Raw genomic sequence first — 25,070 nt, forward strand, 5'->3', positions numbered from 1 at the left:
CAAGCCAAAGCATCAAAGTTTAGCCAGCCAACCCTCATGCTACACACGGTCAAAGGCCTCAGAAATATCAAGCGCAACAGCTCTCGAATCTCCATGTTTTACGATTGCGTTATTCCAAATATGATTGACATAGATAGAAGGCCGCCTGTTGATCTTTGTTTTCGCAAGCCATATGGATGATCGCTCAAGATGTTGAAGCCTTTCAAATATTTGAGGATATGGTGGTTTACGACCTTCTCCATGATTTTTGATATCACTGATAGAGAAGCGACTGGAATAATTTTCTTACCCTTTTTGGTAATAGGCTGAACGCGAGCAATCTCTCAACAAGAAGGAAAACCCCTTTCTTGTAGGACAGGTTTAAAGTCTGCAAAATATTGGTGCGAGTTCATTTGCGAACTTTTTGAGTACGATGACGGGCACTTCATCAGGGCTAGATGCCTTGTGGATATTGACCTGTTTCAAAATTCGCCTGACTAGACACTGTCGAAAAGTAATTTCCGGTATTGTGGATTATAATGTGGTAATAGTGGGTGGTACCTTTCTCAGAAAATCGCTTCTGAAGTGGGACGCAAATTGTTCATCCAGTAGATTTGCTTTTTCTATTGCTGTTGTTGCAATTGAACCATCCGCTTGTATAAGGGTGGAATTGTTGATTTTGTAAAGTTCTGATAACAGCTTCAGCCACCGACCAGAAGGATCTATATCCGTTGGGATTGGCAAACAGTTTATGTTTATCCCTAATTATAAGATTTTGAAGTTCTTTGCTTTCATTTATCCTAAGTTTGCAGCTGTTGCGAGCATTAACAAACCTAGTTCGGTTTTTGGCACAGGGATTTATGCGCCACTGCTGATAGGCGAGATTTTGTAGAGATGAATATAACGAACATTCAATAATATTCCCGTACCAACTAGTACAACAAAAAAATTGTTGCAGAAGTGTAACGAAAAAAATCAACCAAAAACGCAATAATCCTCTTCGCGCCCAGTTTCAATGTACATGTCACTTCTGGGGATCAAGGACCGTTGTTCAATTTGAGTCACTTTATTCTGCGTACAAGGTAATCAGGCATTGTCAAAAACACGGAAACTGCTGGTACAAATATTGTTAGTCTGGTTTTATCGAATTTTATTAGTTTTCAATAACATATACAATGAGTTGAAATCATATTTGAACATGAATTCATCTTATTAATGTGTTAATAATCCAAGTGTGAAAGCTAGGATACAATGAGTTATTCTTTCAAAGCCTGATCTCTGAAATACATATTACAAGGAATATCTTGGAAATAATAATTCATTTCTTCAAACGCTTCAATCCCAACCAGAAACCACCTTCAGCCCCTAGGTGAAACATACTCTTCGCTAGAACTAGAGGAATATTGGTTTTCTCGACTGGAACAATGGCAAAATTCAATAAAATATAGAAAAATGCTATTTTTATTTCCATTGCAGCATATCTTGATCCAATGCAATTCCTTGGTCCCATACCAAATGGTTGATATGCATAAGAATTGAAACTTGCTTTATTAGCTTCACTGAATCTTTCAGGGTCAAAACTTTCGGGGTTTGGAAACAGTTCTGGGTCATGGTGAATTCCGTAGGTAGGAATGAATATTATTGACCCCTTCTTCAAATGAATAGGCTTCTCTTCTGGTAGAATAGGTTCTATGGTATATGGTTTTGTGCACAATCTTTCAATTCCTATCTGTGTTGGCCATTTTCGCAATGTTTCTGCAAAAAAATCATCTCAACCACTGAAACTAGTATTTTATTGTAACAAAAACAATGACATTAACTTTTCATTGTATGTTATTCTGAGCTAGAAGCAGCAGGAGAATGATTGAAGAATAAAAAAGTACTCGATTCTGATCATATACCTCCTGAAACTGTCAAGAAAATACTCAAGATTGCCACAAAATGTATACATGAGGTCAACAAGATACTATGAACACAAACGTTTCCAGAGAAGAAGAAGGTGGAAATGTTGAAAGTTTGCAGAAGTCTCTTCTTGAAAAATCGAAAGTCAATGAAAAGCGTATCAGTAATCATTGCGATATGCCCCCTGGATAACAGGAAGAAACTATTTGGAATGCTGATAAGAGAAAGATTCTAAGAGATATACAGGAGATTTGCAGTTATCTATCCTATAACATCAATTTGAGTTTCAGGAAGATACAAGCAATGGAAACCGTTTTGATCATGATCAATGAGAGAAATGTTTTCAACTCAGTTACTTGAAGTAATATGATGAAGGAACTTTGAAAAAAACAAATTCCACAGTATCTGGTCGACATATTCGAGAACTATTTCGAAGATGAGAAAATCAAAATAGTAAGAATGAAAGGCTGACATGTTGATTTCCATAAGGTTTCGTATAGCAGGGTGTTGAAGGAGGCCTTGCGTAGATATGCTTCGCTGACGACCTGGCCACCTGAACGGAGCAGATTTCTGAAGATATCTTGTTCGAAAAGCAAACGCGATACTTTGTAGTCATACCAATGGCTGAAGAATGATGATGCTGAGTCAACTCCTGGAGAGATTGAGGTAGTTATACTCAACAAAAAGAGGAAGGTGACAGCCCTGAAGTTATTGCTGGACGGAATAGATTTTGTTCAAAACAAGTCGGCTAGATTGAATTTGGTACCCACAGGCCTTTCGATTAGCATTTAAACTGAGGCATTAGAAAAATCAAAAGATAAAATAGCCTCATCATTGAAACTAATACCAAACATAGGAGGCCCACGAAGTCATACAATTTCGAAGACCTCATCACGGAAGCGACAAAGAATGCAAAGGTCGTGATTCATTCTTAACCTATCTACATGGAATCGAAGCCAAAAAACATGGAAACTGAATGAACCTGGATGTCAAGCATACCTGGTTTGCATGCTTCGAATAGAAAAGGTATAGGCAAGAAGCTATATCGAAAGTTTATTTCCAAATTGGTTTTGGAAATGTCTTGGATAAAATGGTAAGGAGCATGACATATTGAAAACTAATTCAAAATCCAATAAAGAAAATGAAGAAAGAGTGAAAGACAGAGGCAAATAAAGTACAGAGACTATTCCTAACATAAATATTATCTTTATTTTACATTACAACCAATGAAGCTGTAGATTACAACCGATGAAGCTATAGCGATAAAAGCGAAACGCGTGTAGAATTGGTAGAATTTCTTAATTATTATCATAGATTATGAGCTATCACTCCGAGTATTTTGTTTCTTGAATTCTTCATAACTTGAGTAAGAGTCTAATGATGATCATAATCCAATAATTTCATTATCTATAGTTCTCTCACCTGAAATTACCATATCCATGTACTTCATATTGACTAAAGCATCGTAAGTTAATTTTCCGTTCAATGTTTCAGAAGTTTCATGGACTTCCAACTTCAGTTTTTCCTGTATATCTGTATTGACCGCTAACTCATGAGCCATGAAACACATCATCGTTGAAACCGAGTCGAATCCAGCAAAGAAAAATAGCAGAGCTTGTGCTACTATATTTTCATTGGAAATTTCAATTGATTGTTTTCTTTCTTCTGAAAAAAAATTCATATTTTCAGTAGGTACATAAAAATTCCACTTCATTACCTTCTGCAATGTTGTTTTTATCTTCTTTACAATGTTTTCGTGCTTCCATTAGTAAGTGAATCATATCAGGCCTCACTATACCTTTTTCTTCTCTTTCTTTCATGGCACCAATTATAAGGTTTTCGAAAAACGCTCTAACGTCATTTTCAAAAAATTTCACACCCAGAACCTACAATTGAAAAGTTTTCCATTCATAATTATCATGTTGAGTATATATTATTTGAAAAAATGTAGACTTGGTGTTAATCTTTTTTTTTGTTCATATAATGAAAAATTTTTCAATTTTTTATGGGTTGTTCTTATTATTTATTCAATGAATTATCATAATTTGTAATGTGGAATAATACTTTCTCCCACAAGAGGGCGCCAACATGAAAAATTTAAGTAGTGAAGTACATATGAAATTACTTTTTAATGGTGTCGCATACTTAGTGCTTTTTTATTTAAATTCTAAGGGTGATGGTCACCAAGGGACGGAAAAGAATGTATGATAGATGAGGTTCTAATAATAATAATAATAATAATACATTTATTTTCTCAAAAATGATAAAAGGTATAGGAATAGTCACTTATAATCTAAAGATCTGAAGAATATAAATTTCATCCAATGTTTAAAAAGCATTGTGGAGTAAATATTTTCACAAGCGAGTTTCAAAAATAGAAATATTGGCGGAACTACCTATTTTTTCAAGCAGTTTATTAAAAAATCCTCAGACTCGAATTTTCAGGAGATTTCGAAGATACAACATTTTTACAGTAGGGAATGTGGAAATCAGCGCAATTCCTTGTATTATAACTATGGACTTGTTGGATTCTAGTTAACTTATTTTCATTTCTGTATAGGTATACACACATTTCTAAAATTAAAATACTTGTCATTGTTAAAATTTTCGATTCTTTGAGAATCGGTCTACAGGATGCTTTGCTTGGGGTATCGCAAATAATTTTTAAAATGCGTTTTTGTGTAATGAATACGTCTGGTGCTCGAGTGGAAACACCCCAGAAACATATTATCGTAATCGGGAGGCTACTTGTGCGTGATATAATATGAATAATTGTTCACGTAACAAAATGTTCTTAAGATTTCGGAACATGAAACATAATAAGTTCAATTCTGAGATCAAGTTGGTTCAATGTTCTTTTCAGTTTGAACCAGCGTCTACAATAATTCCAATAAATTTAACTGATAAAGTAGGCTCAATCAAGATTTCATCAGTTTTTATCATTAGTTTCCATTGTTTTTGGTAGTTGTGGAAGCAAATTATATTTGTCTTATTACTATCGAAATAGAGACACTTCTGATCACATCACGAAATGAGGTTACCGACCACAGTTGTGCTCTTTTGTTTCAAGGTATTTTCACTTTCGTCAGAGACAAATATATTCATGTCATCTGCATATCTGGCAGAAGCTGGCAGAAGATTCGATATTATCCACGTCATTCGTGTAAAATACAAAAAAAAATTGGCTCGAAAACAGAGCCTTGGGGAACGCCCATAGAGATATTGTTATATGCAAATTCAGTGGAAGATATAGTTACTAATAAACTGTTTTCTGTGGGTCAAGAAACTCCGTATCCAGTCGAGTGAAACTCCGCGAATACCATATTTGTGCAATTTTTACAAGGGTACCTCATGCTGACCGCAGTCAAAGGCCCTGCTCTGATCACAGAAGATCCCAACAGGGCACTCACCTGATTCGATTGCTTTGATAAATTTTTCATAAAATGACAACACCGCACTCTGAGATGAGCGTCCTTGCAGAAAACATGGTTTTCTGAAACCATGTTAATTATCTGAGAAGATGTTATGACTTAATGCAAAATTCATAAGTCTTTGGAGTTAAGAATATTCAAAAACCTTAGAAAACAAGATGTGACAGTAATGGGCCTATAATTTTCAAGATTTGCTGGATTTTGCTTTTTGTATACTGGGATGACTTTGCCGATTTTCAATAAAGATGGAAAACATCCACAAGTGAAACTAGATAAGATAAAGGCGAAATAATATGACATAACACCTTCTTCAAAATAACTGACGGAATCTCATCTGGCCCTGACGAGGCTTTAATCTTCAATTCATTCCAAATCAATTGTAATAATTCAGGTTCTGAAAAGGGTGCGAGAAACAGGAACTCATTGAACCCAATTATTTCAGGGTCCGGAAGTTGAGCTGTACTTTGAGGCCTATGTGTGAGAAGTTTGATTGGCATGTTTATGAAAAATTCATGAAATAAATTACTGATTCTCTCTGGGTCTTCAACATATTCATTTTCATGCGAAATGGAGATTTTATTAACGGAAAGTTATTTCGTACGATTAGTCAAATCAGATACTACATTCCAAGCCATTTTTGCACGATTGTTTGCATTACATTGTACTTTGGTAGTAGAAGCGTTCAGTTTCTGCTAATAACAATTCATGTTGCTTCTTTGCAGCTGAATAAGCTTCGTTCAGGACGGGAAAACTACATTTCACCAGAAATGAATCATTCAGTTTGATGCTCGACTTCACAATTTACGGAACTTTTTGAACCATATTGCCTTCTGAGCGAAAATAACTGTTGAAGTGATAAACAAAAATGTCGTTGAAAGTATTATATGCGTCTTCGACATTGGAAAAATTGTCACGTCATTCCAATACTCTCTCTCTAATGATTGAATGAAACTATTTACGTTATTAGCACTGAAACGTTTGCGGGGTTGTGATACCTCCCTCTTTACTGGTGAGACAGTCTCAACATAGAGAGATGTCCTATTTCAATTAAAAATCGAACTGTTGAAGATCTCTTTTGTTTTCGTTGTCACATACTGTATGAATCGTGTCATGAGGATAAATTGATTCATTTGGAAGTATAGTAATTGAGGTATCTATATAATTGAGACCATTTTTCTTCAACTGAACCCATTTTTTTCTATCACCCCCTGAAACACTCGAGTTCTCAATATTGCCAGCTAACAGAATGTATGCTTTTTCTGATAAATTTAACTTTCAGTCGCGATCCAGGGAAACTTTTCTTCAAGAGACTGATTTTTTTTATTTTTTTTTTATTTCTGAATCTTGATGTAAGGCAATATAAGTATCATCTACTTGGGATATGTTGCTGAAAAAATAAACAAACAACTCACAAAACCGAAGCAATTTCTATCATCATTCAAGCATATGTGATTTAATCTACAATTCATTCACTAACAATATTTATTACAATTGCAATTCAGGAAAGCATTGATAGACAAGTGAACAGTGGAGAGATTTACCCACACAGCACTAGATATTCATGGAATATTCCCTGTATATCATAAAACGAACGTATATATTCCAAATATTCATAGAATATTCTTGGAATATATACATGTCTTTAGAATATTCATAGAATATGCTTGAATGAATATGGCAGGATTATTCCCGAAAGAATATGCATAGAATGTCTATAAATGGATTATTCTCCCTTGAATATTCTAAGAATATTGTCGATCGAATATACCATATGGTATATTCTTAGAATATATCCCCACGGTATATTTTGGAATATTCTATACAATGGAATTTTGAATTATCTTATAATAACGTATTCAAATAATTCAATATTATTAAAAACAAAAATATTTGAAGATCTTAATCGAATGCATAACCTAATGTACATAAACCTGATAGTGTTAACCAGTTTTTGAACACAACGCGAAGATTCTGGATGAATTGCTCCAACAGCAACTGTTGGAAACGACAAAAAAATTTGAATGGGCCAATAAATGAACCAATTGCATCAATAAATTGGTTAATTCTCATCCTATTTGTCTTTTTGTATTTGAAATTATTTAATTACAAAGCGAAATATCGTGGAAACAGAGAAATGGGGAAGTGAAGAATTGGAGTGAACGTTTCTCATTGGTCAATTGAAGTGTAGCGCGCGACAGTCGAATAAGCTCTGTGAAAGCGGCTGTCCCTTAATGCATGGTACATTTGCGTTAAATTCGACATTTGATTCAACATGGCGGTTGACGTGGCAGGTTTGCGTGTGTAATGCATGGTGTGTTGGTGTTATTATCAAAGTATAATTCTGTCACGTTCAGTGTACCATTTATAATTTGGGGTTGTCCAATTTGCAGTACAGCGAATAGTTTGATTTTGGATCTTCAAACAGGGGAGTTGCATATATTCAGTCTTCACGAAAAGTAAGTAAAATGCAATAGTATCGATAGTAAAGTCATGGTGATTAACCTACTATACCTCATTTCAGGTTCGAGGAGAGTCGGTGTGTGGGATTTGTTGGTTTGACTAAGTACATGTTTGAACTAGAGTGATTTCAGTTGTGTATCTTCAATAGAGAAAAGTAAGTGAATGACACATTCTTTTGTATCATTTGCTTTCATAATTTTTATCACTCGTTTTCAAGATAGTATCAATTTGCCCAAAAGGAAACAGAGTGGTACCTGGTACAGGCATGTGCGCCAAGGAACTGAAAACGTAATGAGTACTTTTCAACAAGACAATGCAAGTTGCTCTCCAAGTCATAAAATGTTGTAAATGTTCATGAGTAGGTAACCTATGCGAAAAATATCTATTTGATTTTTATTCCAGTTGTATTGTGCCACTTTCAAATAGTGATAATGAACGTTAATGTACATTTTGTTCCAGGTATTACTATTGAAACTCTGGTTGATGCATTGTTGGACAAATATAAGGAAAACTATTTCGGTGAGCAAAGTTTGGATAACTTTAAGTAAGTGAAATTCATTGAAGAACCCATCATACCACTCATTTTAAATACTTCATTTGTGAGTTTATTTTTTTAAGTGAGAAACCTAACCTAACCTATTTCTTGATGTAATACACTTCTTCTTATTCAATGAAATGATATATTTATTAATTTTTAATTAGTGCTGATGAATTCACAGAGTTGTTATTTTAGTATATTTTTTGGTATACATTTGTTTGAGAGTAGGAACATCCTAATTTGAATACATTTCTAATATTTGTAATATGTGTATTCAGTGAATAAATATTTTGAATTAAAAATTTTTCATTTTTAATATTGGTTGAAACGTCAAATATTTCACTGTATATATATATATATATATATATATATATATATATATATATATATATATATATATATATATATATATATATATATATATATCCATGGCATATTCATGGCATAATACAATATCCCTGAATGTATATTCATGAAATATACCTGGAATATCTATTGCTATGTGGGTAGTTTCATATATTTCTCATATAGGAATAAAAATTGGCTGTCAACTTTTCCATCATTGAACAAAAAATGAAGGAATTAAAAAAGAAAATAAACACTACCAGGGATAGAGAAACAGAGTTCAATGTATTCAGGAACCTATACAGACATTACGATCCCAAGCGAATCTTTCTAACCAGACAGTCAGAAACTAGCAGCCTACAATTCAACATTGCACAGAGCATTCTCACTGCCTTTATCTGCTAACAATATAACTAGTGAAATTAGAATAATTATACAGATAGGCCATAATGATGGTATCAACGCAGACACACAATCCAGAAATTAGTCAGAAAACAAAGCCGTGAATTTACTTAAAGATTGGTATACCCCCAGATGAAACAATCAAAAATCAAGAAATGGGAAACATATTTTAGTGAAAGAACAGAGATAATTGCGGGTTTCTTCAGAAAGAACAATGTGGAAGTAGCATTCAGACCACATGCCAGATTATTTGATTTCCTTTTTAATTCCAAAGATAAAGTGAACAAGTTGAAGAAATCTGGAATTTATAAGCTTAAGTATCGGGAGTGTGATAGTGTTTACGTGGGACCACTCAAAATGGTATGCTGAACATGAAAAGTCCTTTAGACTAGGTAAATATGATTCGACGTTTGCAAACCATTCTTTAGGATGGAACCATAAGTTCCCGAATCTAAACGATACGAAAATTTTGCACTAGGCAAGGAAGAATTGCAAACTCAATCATTTGGAATCCTTGGAAATTCATAAGCATGAGTATTGCGGGTGCAACCTGTTAAATGATCAAATCGATCTAGTTTACTCATCGGTTTTCAAATTAGCGTATCCCCAGTGTTATAGGTGAACAAAATTCAGGTACTCAATTAAGTTGAGTACCTCTTTCATTACCTACAGTGGTGTTATATAAGGGCTAATGTATTCAATCATTATTAGTTTAATGAATAAGTTTGAAAATGTCCTTATAGGACGAAATTGCAGTAACGTTAGTTATAAATGAAAGTTTAATTTCTTATTTTTCACTATGAAAACTTTTCACAAAGATGTATAGATCATCTACAGAAGTTTCTCTCAGAACCGAAAGTCAGTCCACCCGAATATAAACATTGAATAATATGGAAATACTTTTAGTCAGGACTCCAAACATTCGTAATGGAATAGGAATATGTATTTGTTTGAAGGTGGTTGACAATGTTTTATGGTGAATTCCATTAGTTCGGATTTCTATTGTCTTATATGATAGGATCCGAAATCTCTAAAATAACGAACTGAAATTGAAATTAAAAAGAATAGTTGAAAATAACAATTTATTAGACAAAATGAAGAGGAAAACAGTCAATTCCCACCAAACTCATCAACCGAAGACGATTGTGGATACTGATAATCGATACGTCGTGAAGTTACTTGGCTTGAAATCTTTGTATTTATTACTTCATTTTGATTGTTCAATTTTCCATTTTTTGCTTGATTATTTCTTTTATCGTGATTTTTCTACAGGGTTTTTTAACCTAATATAATTATTATTTTTAGCTATTCTTTTTGAATTTGAAATTTCATTTGTCAATTCAGAAATTTCAAATCATATCATATTAGATAATGGAACTCCGAACTAATGAGAAATATGTATCATCCATAGGAACGCTACACAACCTTTCTGGTGTACCTCAGAAAAAGATAAATGTCTTGTCCCTTCATCAGCATCGTTCTGAATAACTTCTACAAGCGCACTACTCATTCATTTCATAATATCATGACTTCATGTCGCCGAAGTCAAAAAGTTTTCTCCAAAATGTGAACCTTTTCTAAAAACATTCTCTTCTCAATTTCAATGAAGTTTCTATGGCTGGGATAACTGTATGAATTCTTCAAACGATGATTTTTCGTGAATGCTTTTTTGGTTTATAAACCCAAAAATCACTATGAATGTATGAATTGTGATATTGTCTCTTTGTGACCAGAGCAGAATTGTTTTATTTCATTGACAAACATTTGTGATGTTATAAAATAAATGGGTGCTTTGTCTAATAAGGTTAGACAAAATGGTGGTGATGAGGAAAACCAACAACTGTTCTGTCCCGAAACTCCACTGTACACGTAATGCGTAATCTACACATTTTTGTGAAGAGTGTTCATTATAGTTGCTTTCTTCATTCATTTCTTTGGAGATTTCCAACATTTTGTTATAAATAATGGTGAAGTAGAAAGCCAAAAAGGTGTTCTCCTAAAAAGCTTTTCTGCCCTGAAAATATTTCCTTTTCTGTTTAAATCATCTCCATTTCACTGGACTGTAGGTTTCTTCATGGAAAGTGACCAAATCAACTTGAGTGATTATCTTCAGATCGGTAAATGTCAAATATACAGGGCGAACTAACTTATCCATTGTTGCGAAGTCTAAATGAAATTTGAACAACACTCATCGTGAAGTGCGAAATTGGTTATGAAAAGAAGAAATTCAATAAATTATAAATGAATCTCAACCTTGCTGATCCATGGAGCAACCATATTGATGATAAATCTCAGCTGTTTTCCAGGTCTGCTGAGATCTGTGGCCTTCTTTCCCATACGATAAAATTCAGTATCTGGGTTTGCTAGAGAATCAACTTCAACTCCAAATGCTGTTGTAGCTATGACGTCATTACAAAAATGAGTGAAGGTATCTTTCATTTCGATAACAACTACATCCTCATCTTGTTTCAGGAAATGATTCGCGAAGTTCTCTGCAGCGTCCCTCATTAGGAAAAACATCGCCCTCATTTTGCTGCTTGTGAATGATGGACTAAGAATTGGTCTCATTAGGCGCCATTCAGGACCTGAAAAATACTTTTCTGTATTATCATAATACGTTTTTTTACGAATTTCTCAGTTTCAGAGATACGGGGATGTGAATAATAATAATAATAATGAAGTGGTGCCATGAAGTGGTAGAATTTTCAAAAGAATTCAGTGAATCATCTTTCACTTATTTTAAACAGTGTAGTTGTCTGACCCGAAAATATATTTGAAGAGTTTCAATTGATATATTTGCTTTTCTGCCTTCCATCGTAAGTTCTCGACTCTTTATACAGTATGTCCCTAAATTGATAATATAACGGTGCGATGTACTGAAATAGTTTGCATTCAATTTTGAAATCAATATCAACTTGCCTATCCAAAAGTATTCATAGCTATTTTTAAATGAATCATCACCTCCATTCTTTTCACAACCGAATTAATTTCATCTCATTTGAGATGCTTAGGTTTGCTCACCCTCTTATTTCTGTGCATGGCTACCTGGCAAGCAGATGTGAACAGGTAACTACATCGTTCCGTTAACCGATCGAAATCTATATTATAAGTAAGATATTTCAATTAGAGAACCAATCGTATAGGCTTGCCTGCAATAAACCGTATACTGCCAAAAAAGGATCCAACAAAGCAGCTGCACTCTACCTGACCATTGAATATATCCGAGTGCGCATGCTCGTGTACATGTGAGTGACAGAGATAGCATTTGTGTACACTCGACAGGTATTTCCAACTCTAATTTATTATAACTCTAATTTTAATCCAACTTTTTGTATTATTTCATATTATATATGTACAAACAGCTTTGAAATAAAGAAATAAATAAATTAATGTATTGATAAAAAAAACAATAATTCAACAATGTTTTTCATTCCAAAGCTGAAGTAGAGAATTTTAAAATTATATAAACACCTATATTCTTTATTTGAAATTGATTGGAGAATGATTTATTCATTATTCAAAATGAAATAAATGCCGTAAAGCAGGAAATAATAAATGTTACTCACGACATTTTTTCATAATTGATGAAAAAAAATCATTATATAGAAAAATAAAATTTAATACATTCATGTAATTGAAAGCATTTATTACTAAGCATATAAAATACATACATAAATCAAATTAAAACATTATACATTTCATTATTCACCATCGGAAATAAAGGAACCTATATAATGATCTTCAGATTCTAATAATTCTTCTCCGTGTCCATTATCCATGATTTGTGCAATGTCATCAATTTTTGAAGGTGTTTGGTCACCAATGAATCAAATTTATGAAATGATCATCGTCTGAAGAGCATATTTAAAAAAAAATCAATAGTCTATAATTTTTTTTGTATCACTCAAAAAACCCTTTTTCTCATTTTTGTCATCCCAATTGATATTATTTAGCACGTGTTGTCATTAATAAATTATTTTCGAGTGTATACGAGTATGCGCATCATTCAACAGACAGGTAGCGTGCAGCTGCTATGTTGTGTCCTGTTCCATCTCACGCACCTCAGGCGCTCTACTTTCTCTCTCGTACCTATCAAATAGCTCCAATTCTAAAACTTTATAGATTGGCAATAATATTTCTTGTACGATTTTTTTAAGGTAAGCTTGAATATTACTGGAGTTTTTTCCCAACACCAAATCGTTATTTTTAACACCTCGACACGTGTTTCAATCACCAAGTGATCATCTTCAAAGAGGAAAACTAAAACAGTTCAGACTATATATGTACAGACAGTGCAAGAACTGGAGTTGTGCAGTGTGATGGAAGACTCGCAACAAAACGGTCAAGCTTTGACAGAAAAGGAAGTGGAAACTCTAAATGAGGCTGGGATTAGTCCTCTGGATGAGGACTTACAATCCCCTAAAGAACTATTCAATTCAGTTTTGAGCAGTTCTGCTTCGAATTCCTTATCCTACCAATCCAATGAAGGGGTTAAACATCTTATCCGTGTTTACTCAGAAGAAGATATTAGTGGCAAACATAGTATCAACAGTTACAACAATAGATCGGTGATACATTCTTCAGTCAAAACTATTGGGTTCAATGAACAGTGTAATCCAATGTTTATCAAACACGGGATGGTTGCTGGAATACCTGAAGAAGGATACATACATGGAAGATATCAATACTAGTATTTTTAGTATGAAAGGTGTTTTAATCAAAGCGTTCGCAAAAGTTATCGAGGAGTAATCAAGGCGTTCGCAAAAGTTATCGAGGATTTGTGGTGAGAAGATTCATCTGATAGAGTAATGAACACAGTCTACTTCATTCAAAGATTTGCCCCTCGATTCATGGGTTCTGCCCGTCAAGATATCTTTCAGAAGGTTTACAAAAGGACCTCAACAGAATTGCTGAGAAACGTGAACCGACCTTAACGGATATTGACGAAAACTTGAGCGACAGCAGAAGAGCAGAAAGAGTCCTGGCGGAGATATTTGAATATAAACAACTCTAAGATTGTAGACTATTTCGTTGGTCAATTAAAATCTACTATGAAGTGGACACTGTGGACACTCATTAGTAACCTTCGATACGTTCTGGGATTTATTTCTTCCCATACCACAAAGAACTTGCCAATTGAGTTTATCACATTACTTGGATTGCTTCACAAGAGAGGAAACTCTGGATGGAGATGAAAAACCAATGTGTTCGAGGTGCCAGCAAAGAAGAAAATGTACAAAGTTCTTATCAATCTATTTTAGTAATTCATTTGAAAATATTCTCTCCAACGGAAAGATTCAGAGGCAAATTGAATGTTCCCATTGACTTTCCTTAAGATGAATTAGATATGAGCAGTTATGCAGCAGACAATGTGGCTCCTTGTCGTTATAATCTATATGCACTTCCAAATCACAGTGGGACTACTTACAATGGACATTACACAGCATATTGCAGACACCCATATAGTGGCACGTGGCATGAATATAACGATTCACACGTGTTCCCAATTTCGTCAAAATCACTTGTGAGCGATGAGGCATATGTCCTCTTTTATGAACAGGAGGGAAAGAAGCAGCACCTTTGAGGTGATTTTATTTTTCTTTCCTTTTTTTGATAATCTTAGTTCTCTGAATTGATTTGTATTTCATGATTGTTCCAAATTTCATTATGTGTTGTAATATATATAACTGATGAATAAAAAAAAATCAATTCTGTCTTGTTTAATGTAAACCATTTTTACACTTACATACACATAATAAAGTAATCACTGAATAGCCCAACAGGTACAACTCCATGCACAAAAGTACCATATCGTTCAAATTTGCAAACCCATTTTTTGTCTGGAAACAGAAACTTTTCACAGCAGAATTAGCAAAAGAAGAAGGCTATCTGCACACTTTCTGCGATGAGATTTAAAAATTCAGCATTTACTAAACACAACTTTACATTTTGATGTAAATTTATTAGCTAATGGCTAATGTTACCCCTAATAAAGGGTTGGAACGGTACTACCTAATATTCTTACCAGATCTGGTCAAACAATGCATCTCAGTACAGGCGAACTGATAATTGCTTCGGTTAGTTTAGACTGCTATTTTTCGAAAAATGTTCTTGAAAAAATAACAAGTAAGAATACCATTTGTAAGAAGAATTCAACGCCAATCAAAATAATGTGCCACTTGACCCCCTGAGACTGTGACGTTTTCCTCCTATCAGCGGCAGGGAAAAGTGCAGCTCCGGCAGCTGTTCGCCTTGGTGAACATAAAGGTCGTAGGAATTTGAGGGTATTTCTTAAAGAGAACGTTATATAAACTTATTGAGGGCGCCACCTGGCTAAATGCATTATATAAGAACGTTAGTTTCACCAAGCCAGGGCTACAAAACTGAATAATGAAGTTATTCAAAATAAATGCATTGTGTGCGCATCCTGAAAATAAATCTGGGCAAAACAAAAGGAAATTTGATCAAGTAGGCTGTTATAATTTCGCTTGTTGGGGAAATATACATAACAGTTTTTATTGTATTATAAGGTGTTACCTTTTTATGTAAAATTATACATTTGAATGCATAAGTATTTCTTGCAATCATCCAGTACTGCGTGTTAGCTTACACTTGATGATATTTTCTTGTCGAATATGATAAGTAATAAAAAAATGGTAATAAAATCGATCTGGCCTGTTATTTCTGGACTAGATTGTGCTAGTAGGAGAGTTAGGATCGGGCTGTTGTTCGCTTTCTTTCCATATAGTGGTCTATATCTATTAGGATTCTCGGAAGATAGAAGATTTCATAGTTCCAACCAACGAAATTATGATTTCATCCAGTTAACTCCGGGGTGGAATAATAATATTGGGATTTATTTTTATTTCCAGCTTTACCGGTAATTACAGGGTTCGATAAGCACACCTACAACCCTAAAACAACTGATTAGCATGAAAAGAATAAACAATAGATACCACTTACCCCACTGATGGAGGGTTAAAATATCAAAAAAACTTCTTGATAATTCCTTGAATTCGCCAATAAATGAAGTGAAAATATATTGGTATTCGACTTCATTCAAATAATCTCAAAATAAGAGACAGGAAAGATGATTATATATAAAAGAAACTTAGTTGTGAAATACTCACAAAAAATTTAGAGATCCGATAGTAGACAAAAAAACTACCAGAAGGTGTTATATCTTCATAAATGATACTTCTTCACGAAACTTATCTGAAGGAAGTGAGTAGACACCTTGTCAGAGTGGCACTTTGAGTTTTCTCCAATATTCGCAGATATGCAATTTTATCAGCAAACGAACTCCCTTCATGAATTCACCTCCAACTCTGACCATCGGCCGTTTTTGCACGATTAGCCTTGCGCAGATAGCATGACTGAGTATAATGGTGCCATCTCTGATAGATAGAAGTACTCCTTCAGAATTTAAAAAAATCTTAAATGATGGGACACAATGCAGAGTAAATCTATGAAGACTGTATGAAATATATAACAGTAGGTGAATATCCAAAATATCCAAAGGAAACAATTATGAAGAAACAGTAGCTAAATACTTGATTTGAATTCTACCACAGCTGACCTGGTTGCGTTAATCTATTCATATATTCAATTCAATCATTTCACATTTATTTGATCACGATTGAGTGGAATATATTTTTAATCATTATCACTTTTCAGTACTTTTCCTGAATGAAAGAAAAAATATATGATAATTAATTATAGGAAAATTCCTGATAACAATAATTTTCAGCCAGGCAACCAGCATTACTCATATGATGGTTATCAGTTGACTAATCCTTCAGTTCAGCTGGCGATTTATCGAAATATTTATTAGCGCTACCTACTCGCCAGAATTGAACTTTTCGTCGCACTTTGAATTGATTTAAATATACCTACAAGCATCCTCACGAACTGATTTCTTCGAAATTATATATACACAGGGAAAACAGAAAGTAGCATCTCCGAATGCTACAAGACATCTACTCCTCCAGGGGATTGAACCACGAGGACTACAGATAGTTCTTTAAAGTGCCCCCCTTGACAATGAAATTTATCTGTTTTTTCGATTCCTCATATTGTTTACTGGAAGGAAGATATTAAGGGTGGGAATTTTTCAAATTGACACCCTGTATGCATTGCCAACAAATTCTGTCAATATTCAATATTGTCAAGAACCACTCGAACTCGAAGTTGACCTCTGTTTCCTTATGAAATACTCCTTTTTCCGTGGGTATTTCTTGAGTACTGAAGGAAAGCCTATAGAAACTTTTGAAGATTGTATACCTCTGAAAATGATCAAAATGGATAGTAAGTGAAAAAATGCCTGATTCGATCGTGTTTATGAAAATAATCAAAACAGTAATTAAGGGTATGCCTACTACGATCCGCGATGTGATTGGTAGTGCTTTTGTGAGATGAGAATTTTCCGATATAGTACCGAGTATCAACGAATCTATTAGACAAGTCATAATTTCTAGACTATTAGGAGAATTGAAATGAGATTTCGTATAAATGAATGGTATGTGGAGAGGAATGTTTTCACATATTTTTCACTTTCCGGTCACTTCCGGTTTCAGCGGAAATGGCTCCGATTCTGAATTTTTAAATGGAACACCCTGTATATTGTAACATTTTTGGATTTCTGAGACAATTCTGGATCAGAAACTGACATTTCCGGAAGTTTTTCAGCCTACTTGATTTTTTCAGAGTCACTTTTAAAATTGCATCTAGGTGGCCATGATCGGACGTAAACTAATCTATGGACCTCAGGTGATATCAGAAAATTGCAATAGCGGAGTTTTAGTGACTAGTATGTTGAATATGAATGAGACAAGTTTACAAAATAACATTTTCGTGTCTAACTATTATTTTTCAAATGGCGACCATTTTTTGACAAGCAATTTCCGAAAAAAGGATTTTTTGACGAATCTAACGTTACTAATTTATTTGCGATTGGATCAACAAATTTAACAAATTTAACTAATAATTTCAGCGATGCACTTAGATTTTTTGCAATATCCTAAGTTCTTGAAAATTCCACTATAGTAAATTTTCAAAGTGCATCCCTCCTTGTTCAAGACACATTTCAGCTCGTTCAATTGTTTCTCTCAACACGTTTTGTAACATTTGAGGCGATATACTTCTAAATGCATGTTGAATCCTTTCTTCTAAGATTTCGAGAGTGGCTGGGGCTGTTGCATAGTAGACCCTTTCTTTTACATATCCCCAAATGAAGAAATCTAACACAGTCAGATCCGGTGAGCGGGCAGGCCACCGTACTGGACCGTTGGTTGCATTAACTCTATTATTAAAATGCTCTATTAAAAAATCAAGTACGTCTCTGCTATTATGGGGTGGTGCTCCATCTTGCTGGAAATAAATTTGCCGTAAAACTTCTAAAGGCATATCATTAAGATGATCCTCGATTTCATTTTGAAGAAAACCCAAGTATCTAACCCCTGTTAACTGACCTTGAAACAATATTGGACCAATTATTCTGTTTCCAATGATACCAGCCCAGACATTGACGCCAAACCTTTCTTGAAAATTGCCCTCTCTCATTGCATGTTGATTTTGTTGGGCCCAGTACCGACAATTCTGCTTATTAAACATGCCATTATTTGTAAACCGTGATTCGTCGGAAAATAGAATGAAGTTGATAAAATTTGGGTTAACTCTATGATTTTGAAGCAACCAATCACAAAATACTACTCTTCTATTGCCGTCGTCAGCATACAAATGTTGATGTAACTGATATTTAAATGCTCGATATCCGTGCTTTTTCAGTATTTTTCTTGCTGATTCGTGACTTATCTGCATTTCTCTACTAATTTCTCTTAAAGAAACCGTTTTGTCAACTTCTACCATAGCAAGAACGTTAATCTCAGTCTCCTCATTTATGACAAACCTCTGTTCTGCGTCTCGATTTCCCTCTTGCCTAAAACGACTCTCAACATAAGGAAAATACTGATGAGATGGGTGTTGCCGATTGGGATATCTCTGAGCATACAACTCAGCAGCTTTCCTTGAATTTCTGTGGCATTCTCCAAACAATAACAACATATCCACTTTTTCACTTTGAGTATACATTATTCCGACGAAAAATTAAACTAAAATTGACGAAAATCAAGAGAAACTTCTACTTTCTGCTCATAAAGCTTATGTCACTGTCATAACCTAGGTGAGCGTTTTGTTCTCCAAAGTGGACTTGATGGAAATAACCGCAAAATATTATGCATCATTCCTATCCATGGCACCCTTGACAAAAGTAAATGAATTTGTATCGAGTATTTTCCTCAGTAATATTTAATTTATGTTCTTATTTGTAATCCAATCGCAAATAAATTAGTATCGTTAGATTTGTCAAAAAATCCTTTTTTCGGAAAGTGCTTGTCAAAAAATGGTCGCCATTGGAAAAATAATAGTTAGACACGATAATGTTATTTTGTAAACTTGTCTTATTCATATTCAACACACTAGTCACTAAAAGTGACTCTGAAAAAATCAAGTAGGCTGAAAAACTTCCGGAAATGTCAGTTTCTGATCCAGAATTGTCTCAGAAATCCAAAAATGTTACAATATACAGGATGTTCCATTTAAAAATTCAGAACCGGAGCCATTTCCGCTGAAACCGGAAGTGACCGGAAAGTGAAAAATATGTGAAAACTCTCCTCTCCACATACCATTTATCTGTACCAAATCTCGTTTTGATACACCTAATAGTCTAGAAGTTATGACTTGTCTAATAGATTCGTTGACACCCGGTATATAGAAGTTGAAACAGGAATCAATATTTTTTCCCAACGTTCTCTTCTGGAAAACAGTGTAGCTGCTTGTATAGTTCATAAAAAAACAACAAGAGAAAGGTATTAGCAAGATCAACCTGAGACAACTGAGTATCTCATACGAATAGCTGAACAAGCCAATCGAAAGCCTGATAAACTAGAAAACTATACCAATTGAAAGCTATACATGACAAAAAATATGTTCACCCTGCGTCATGGTAAGTTTTGATGCATATCATAGTAGTCCGATCTTTGTCCAGAGTTATGAAAAATTCTGTAGGACTATGTTTCATAACTAAAAACACTGATTGAATGATGATAAAGACTTAGAGACTTGAAACACCGAGAATGACCTTGAAATGTGCAAGTTTAATACTGGACTGAGGACTAACGTACTATTATCGCCTCAAAACATGTACTGAAAAGACAGTTTGACATACTATGTAGATTCATGTTGATTAAAAAAAGAACATCTTTGTTCGGTAGCCATATCTACTCAATATGGACAAACTGGAAATCATCTTGAAGAAAATAACTGCATTACCTTCATAGGTGCTGCTCTTGCCAGACGTAATGTCTTTGAAGAATGCTGAAGATCTGATAAAAAAATTCAAAATGAAACATCAAAGTGAAGACTCGTGGACACGTTGGCTGAGGATCCAGGTTTCAACAAGGAATTATTTTTTTGGAATATTCCTACAGACAAAAAGTGAGTTGGACATTGACTAATATCGATACTCCAAACGATAGGATATATCAAAACACCCATATATCTCAATGATAAAGACCTAGTGGAAAAACTTAAGATGAAATCCCAGTCGAAATGAAGAATGAATATACAATGATGCCTGCATGCAACTGCAGAATGATTATCTCATAGTATACGAAATAACGATAGGCAGAGAGAAAGAGATGGAGAAAAAATTCCTTTGTCTCTGCTAACAGACGAAGAATGTAGGAAATACTCTATAACATATTTCCTATAAATCAGTATATTACAATAGTTTTTGAATTACAGAACTGTTCGGTTGTCTATTAGTCTTATAAAATCAGTGTGAAATTTTAAATACTAACCTTTGAGAGCAAACAAGTTTTTGCTCCATAATGGATCGTTATTATTCGAAACAAATTCTCTGTGATCAGTAAAGTATTCGAAATCCTTCACCATCATTTGTTTAATGAGCTCCGCATCTCTCACGAATAATATTGGCGTGTACAATTGATTTATACCACAGTATCTGGAATAAAAAAATAAAAATAGATGAATATCATCGATAAAGCATTAATTTCATCCAGAACATTGATGATTACTAGCTAGACCAATCAGATCTTCGTAATCAACGCAACAAATTTAACAAGTTATTTAACTCAATATGTCATTCAGATTGTGATCACCAAATAATGAAAGCAGTGACTTCATCAATATGACAAAAATGGGTACTTCTAATGAATGTATAATAAGAAATCATTCGACAACTTGTTCAGTGTGGTTTTTCCACACCAAATAATATAATTTTTGTTTAACGTTAATCAGGGGCATCGAAGCCCATCTGCATCTAGCAAAACAATATTCGAAATTGATTTGTTTAGGCTCTTGCTGGTTGTTTGAATGGAAACTATCCCTGAATTGGAACAAGTGTTTTTCTTGGTATATTGTAGATAAAAAAGGCCCAATAAATCGTCATCCCTCGATTTTGTACTTCTTCCATAGCATTTTTTAAATCTTCTTCGCTCCATTCACCTCGACCAGCAGCCACCTTCCGTACGTGTTGGTTCGACATCTGTAGAAAATATTGAAGATTAAAAATAAATCAAAATTAGGACATAACATTTTATGGCTACCCATCCCGTAAATACACCTGGACAATTAAGAGAGATGGTCACATTAGGTAATTAAAGCCATTTTTCAAATTAGTGGATAATTTTGAGCTTGTAACACCGGAGAAGTTTATTACTTCACTGGGAAAGCACGAAAACGGAGACAACTTTCAAAATCTTTTTGTGATCACTCAATATGTTAACTCTTGTACTGAACTCGCATGTATAATGAAAAATCAAAGTCAAATTACTCACCGTTTCATTATTTTTTCGACAAAAAATCCACTGACACTTGTTACCCGTGCCGATGCGAACCGAACTGAACGATGACTAGTGTCATCTAATGATTATTACTTGAACTTTTTTCTATTGGCCATATTTCCCGTACGGCGGTCTCCCCCGGAATAACCCTATATTGGTATCACGATAGCTCTTGCGAAGCCAGAGTAGACGTTTATCGTTGAAGTTTTTTGCCTAAGGTTTGTTAATTGTCTATAATGAACCATTTTCGTAGACACGAAAATGTGTGACCACGTAAGCAGAAATTATTTCATGAGAGGATAAACTATTATGCCAATTCAACCTGATTATGTTTTGCCATATGTCTTGTGAAGAATAATGAGTGTTTTTGCTGGAATATGAGTGAAAAATCAAAATTAGCGAGGTTACAAAATTGCCGTTAACTATTTTGGAGAGCCTAGTCTAAATTCTCCAAAAAAAGATACTATCAAGGGTCTGATCTAGTTTATGAAACGAAAGAAAATTTCCGAAAAAATATAATTTGCACGGTTTCTCGTTATTGGTACATTAATAACTATCATCAGGAAATATATATCGAATGGAATGCATAAACGTAAATAACTGCTTTCACTTGTTTTTTTAACAGACAGCCAAAAGGGAAAAATTAAGAGGGAGTTAACGCATCTGTGCTGACATTCATACATTGCTCCACTATTGCTTCCACTATTGATGTTGAGTGCAGAATAATTGAAACAAAAATTATTGGTCTGTTTATGTGACGAATTCTCAAAAAATTGTATGTATTTGAAGTTTCATTCTGGATTATTTTTTTGATGAAGTTGACCTCATGAGAATAAAACAATTTGTATTCATAGAGGAATAAGGTACTTGGCCTTGACTGTGAAAAGACGTATTAGCTCCTGGTGAAATTGGTGAATGAAAGTCATAGCCCTATTCAATGGCCTGCTACGGTTCCTGATATGAATATTTCCCAACTGAAATTACTGGAAAAATCACCGCAAAAAACGCGGTCAATGAATTTATTGATCTCTTAGCACACAAAATTAACAATTTCCAAAATTATACGCGTGAAATGTTTATCTTCTATTCACTCTTCTATTTTTTTTTTCATATTTTGCCTCACAAAAAAATCATATGTTTTTATGATCAATATACCATTCTATACAAAAAAATATATGAAATGCTTCATAATAAATTACTTTCAATAAAAATGTTTCACTCAGAAATGCGTTATTCAATTTTTTTCAACAATATCAAAGATTTCGTAATTTCCTAATTATTATGCTTAATCGGGTTCTTCCTAAAGTTGCACATTTTCCAGTTAAATGTGAAATCTACAACATATTTGTTGTGTGAAATTCTGGTGAGGATATAAAGGAATATTGATTCGATCAAAAAAACTCTCCCAACCATACCCTATCACTTCATGAATTCATACATAGTGGAAAACTGCTATGGTTGCTAGTGGCCGTGGAAAAAGTCCTGCCATACCACTTAGGTTATTTTAGGTTAGGTTCGAAGTGAGTGGATCTATTCGACCCTCCACCGCAACCCGCAAGGGTTTTTTGTGGCTCACACCCATTTACACTAAACCAAATAAACCCAGCTTCTTGACGAAGCCGATAAGTTTGTATGGTGAGTGGTCTTTCAGGTCAGATGGTAGGAGATTGGCTCTGCCGAACTGGCAGAGCCGTCCTGGCAGAATCTGCCAATCCTGGCATATTCTGCCAGAAGTCCATAAATCTTCTTGTCATCCAGATGTTAAATCTTTGTTTGGCAAAGCCTAAAGCGATGCCAATGACAGGTTCTGGTCTGATGAGGCGGCTTGCAGCACCCTTTTTTGCGAGAGAGTCAGCAGTCCCATTGCCTTCCAGGACAGTTTGGGCAGAAATCCAAACCAGAGACAATCTGCTAAGTGTCGCTATTGAGAAGAGTTGTTTTTGTCATTTTGCTACCAATTCAGACGTTGCTCGGTAGTAGCCAAGAGTTTCCAACGTCACCTATTTGTCCGAAAATATTTTTATCAACTTGTGTATGAGCTTGAATCCTTCCAATCTCTCCACACACAATTCAATAGCGTAAATTTCCGCTTGGAATACAGTCGCATAGGTTCCTAGGCAGGTTGATATAGCTGTCCTGGGTCTGCGACTGAAAACACCTACACCAGAACCAAAAGGTGTTTTTGATCCATCTGTCATCCCACTTACTATTTTCGAAAGAAGTGAAATGGTGAAACGGAAATAGCATTACAAGTAGGGTAAAGCTTTTGAGAAATGCGGGAAGCGTATCAAAGTAGGCAAGCAGAGTGCCACTAATCAAATATTGATCATTGCGAAATAATAAGGAATACAAAGTGGCCTGAAAACGCAGACAGACGATAATAGCTGAATTGAAAGAACAAGAGGAACCTATGAAGAGAGTAGAAGGAGAAATATCGCGAAGAAGCTATAAGCTTACCATGGAAGGGATGCAAGAGCACGTGAGTGATAGAAACTTTTTGCTCTTGTCGAAGCAGTGGAAGGGTAGTATTGTGAAAGACTTTAATGTTCCCACAGGAAAGCATGCAAGATTCTAAAAATAGTATACCTGTGAAGATTATGAAAAAGGTAGCTGAAAAAATGTCTAACCAGATCATGGCTATGAAAATAATCAAAATAGTAACTGAAGATATGCCTACTACAACATGCTATTTGCTCGAGAGCAAAAAACAAGAATCAATACCCTTTCACATAAGCTACCTTCTGAAAAGCAACGAAGTTGCTCGAATAACTAATGAAAAAGCAAATAGATAGAGATATATATCAGTAGGTTCACACTGACTGAATCACACTGACTGAATCACACTGACTTCGAACTTCAGAAAAAGGCATTGAAAAGTTGCCAAATTTGTGCATTACTTGAATATCATTTGACCAGAGTTGACTGCACTCAGTCATATGCGAAATGGCTAATTTTATTCATATCTGTTTTGAACTGTAGTAAAATAAGTGAAGAAAAATATGTTGAAAGGTTTCTGATAGGTCGTATTGGAACCTCTGGCTTAGAGTGAATCTATTGAAACCAAAGTTAGCGACCTCAGGGGATCATTATGACTGAAGGACGCTAACATGGTGAGCGAAACGCGCGCCGAGAGACCGTAATTTTTGTTCT

The 25,070-nt window shown here is 34.5% G+C and overlaps 1 protein-coding gene across 4 annotated transcripts in view; it reads right to left on the reverse strand.

Annotated features, from left to right (window-relative positions):
* Positions 1-1,112: 1,112 nt before the first annotated feature.
* Positions 1,113-25,070, reverse strand: part of LOC111507106 (cytochrome P450 9e2) — a 51,505-nt gene continuing 27,547 nt past the window's right edge. For 3 of the 4 annotated variants that reach the window (XM_074184112.1, XM_023162355.2, XM_074184132.1), the window contains exons 3-7: positions 20,916-21,079; positions 11,311-11,642; positions 3,599-3,767; positions 3,304-3,546; positions 1,113-1,734 (exon numbers count right to left, since the gene is read on the reverse strand). In XM_074184112.1, the coding sequence (XP_074040213.1) occupies positions 1,298-1,734; positions 3,304-3,546; positions 3,599-3,767; positions 11,311-11,642; positions 20,916-21,079 (1,345 nt within the window). In that variant the 3' untranslated portion in view covers positions 1,113-1,297. The remainder of the gene's footprint in view (positions 1,735-3,303; positions 3,547-3,598; positions 3,768-11,310; positions 11,643-20,915; positions 21,080-25,070) is intronic. The other variant, XM_074184117.1, reaches the window with a different exon arrangement.

This window comes from Leptinotarsa decemlineata, unplaced genomic scaffold, assembly GCF_025532065.1.
Source record: "Leptinotarsa decemlineata unplaced genomic scaffold, Ldec_3_MD MMD2_P_RNA_scaffold_2, whole genome shotgun sequence".
Classification (NCBI taxonomy): Eukaryota; Metazoa; Arthropoda; class Insecta; order Coleoptera; family Chrysomelidae; genus Leptinotarsa; species Leptinotarsa decemlineata.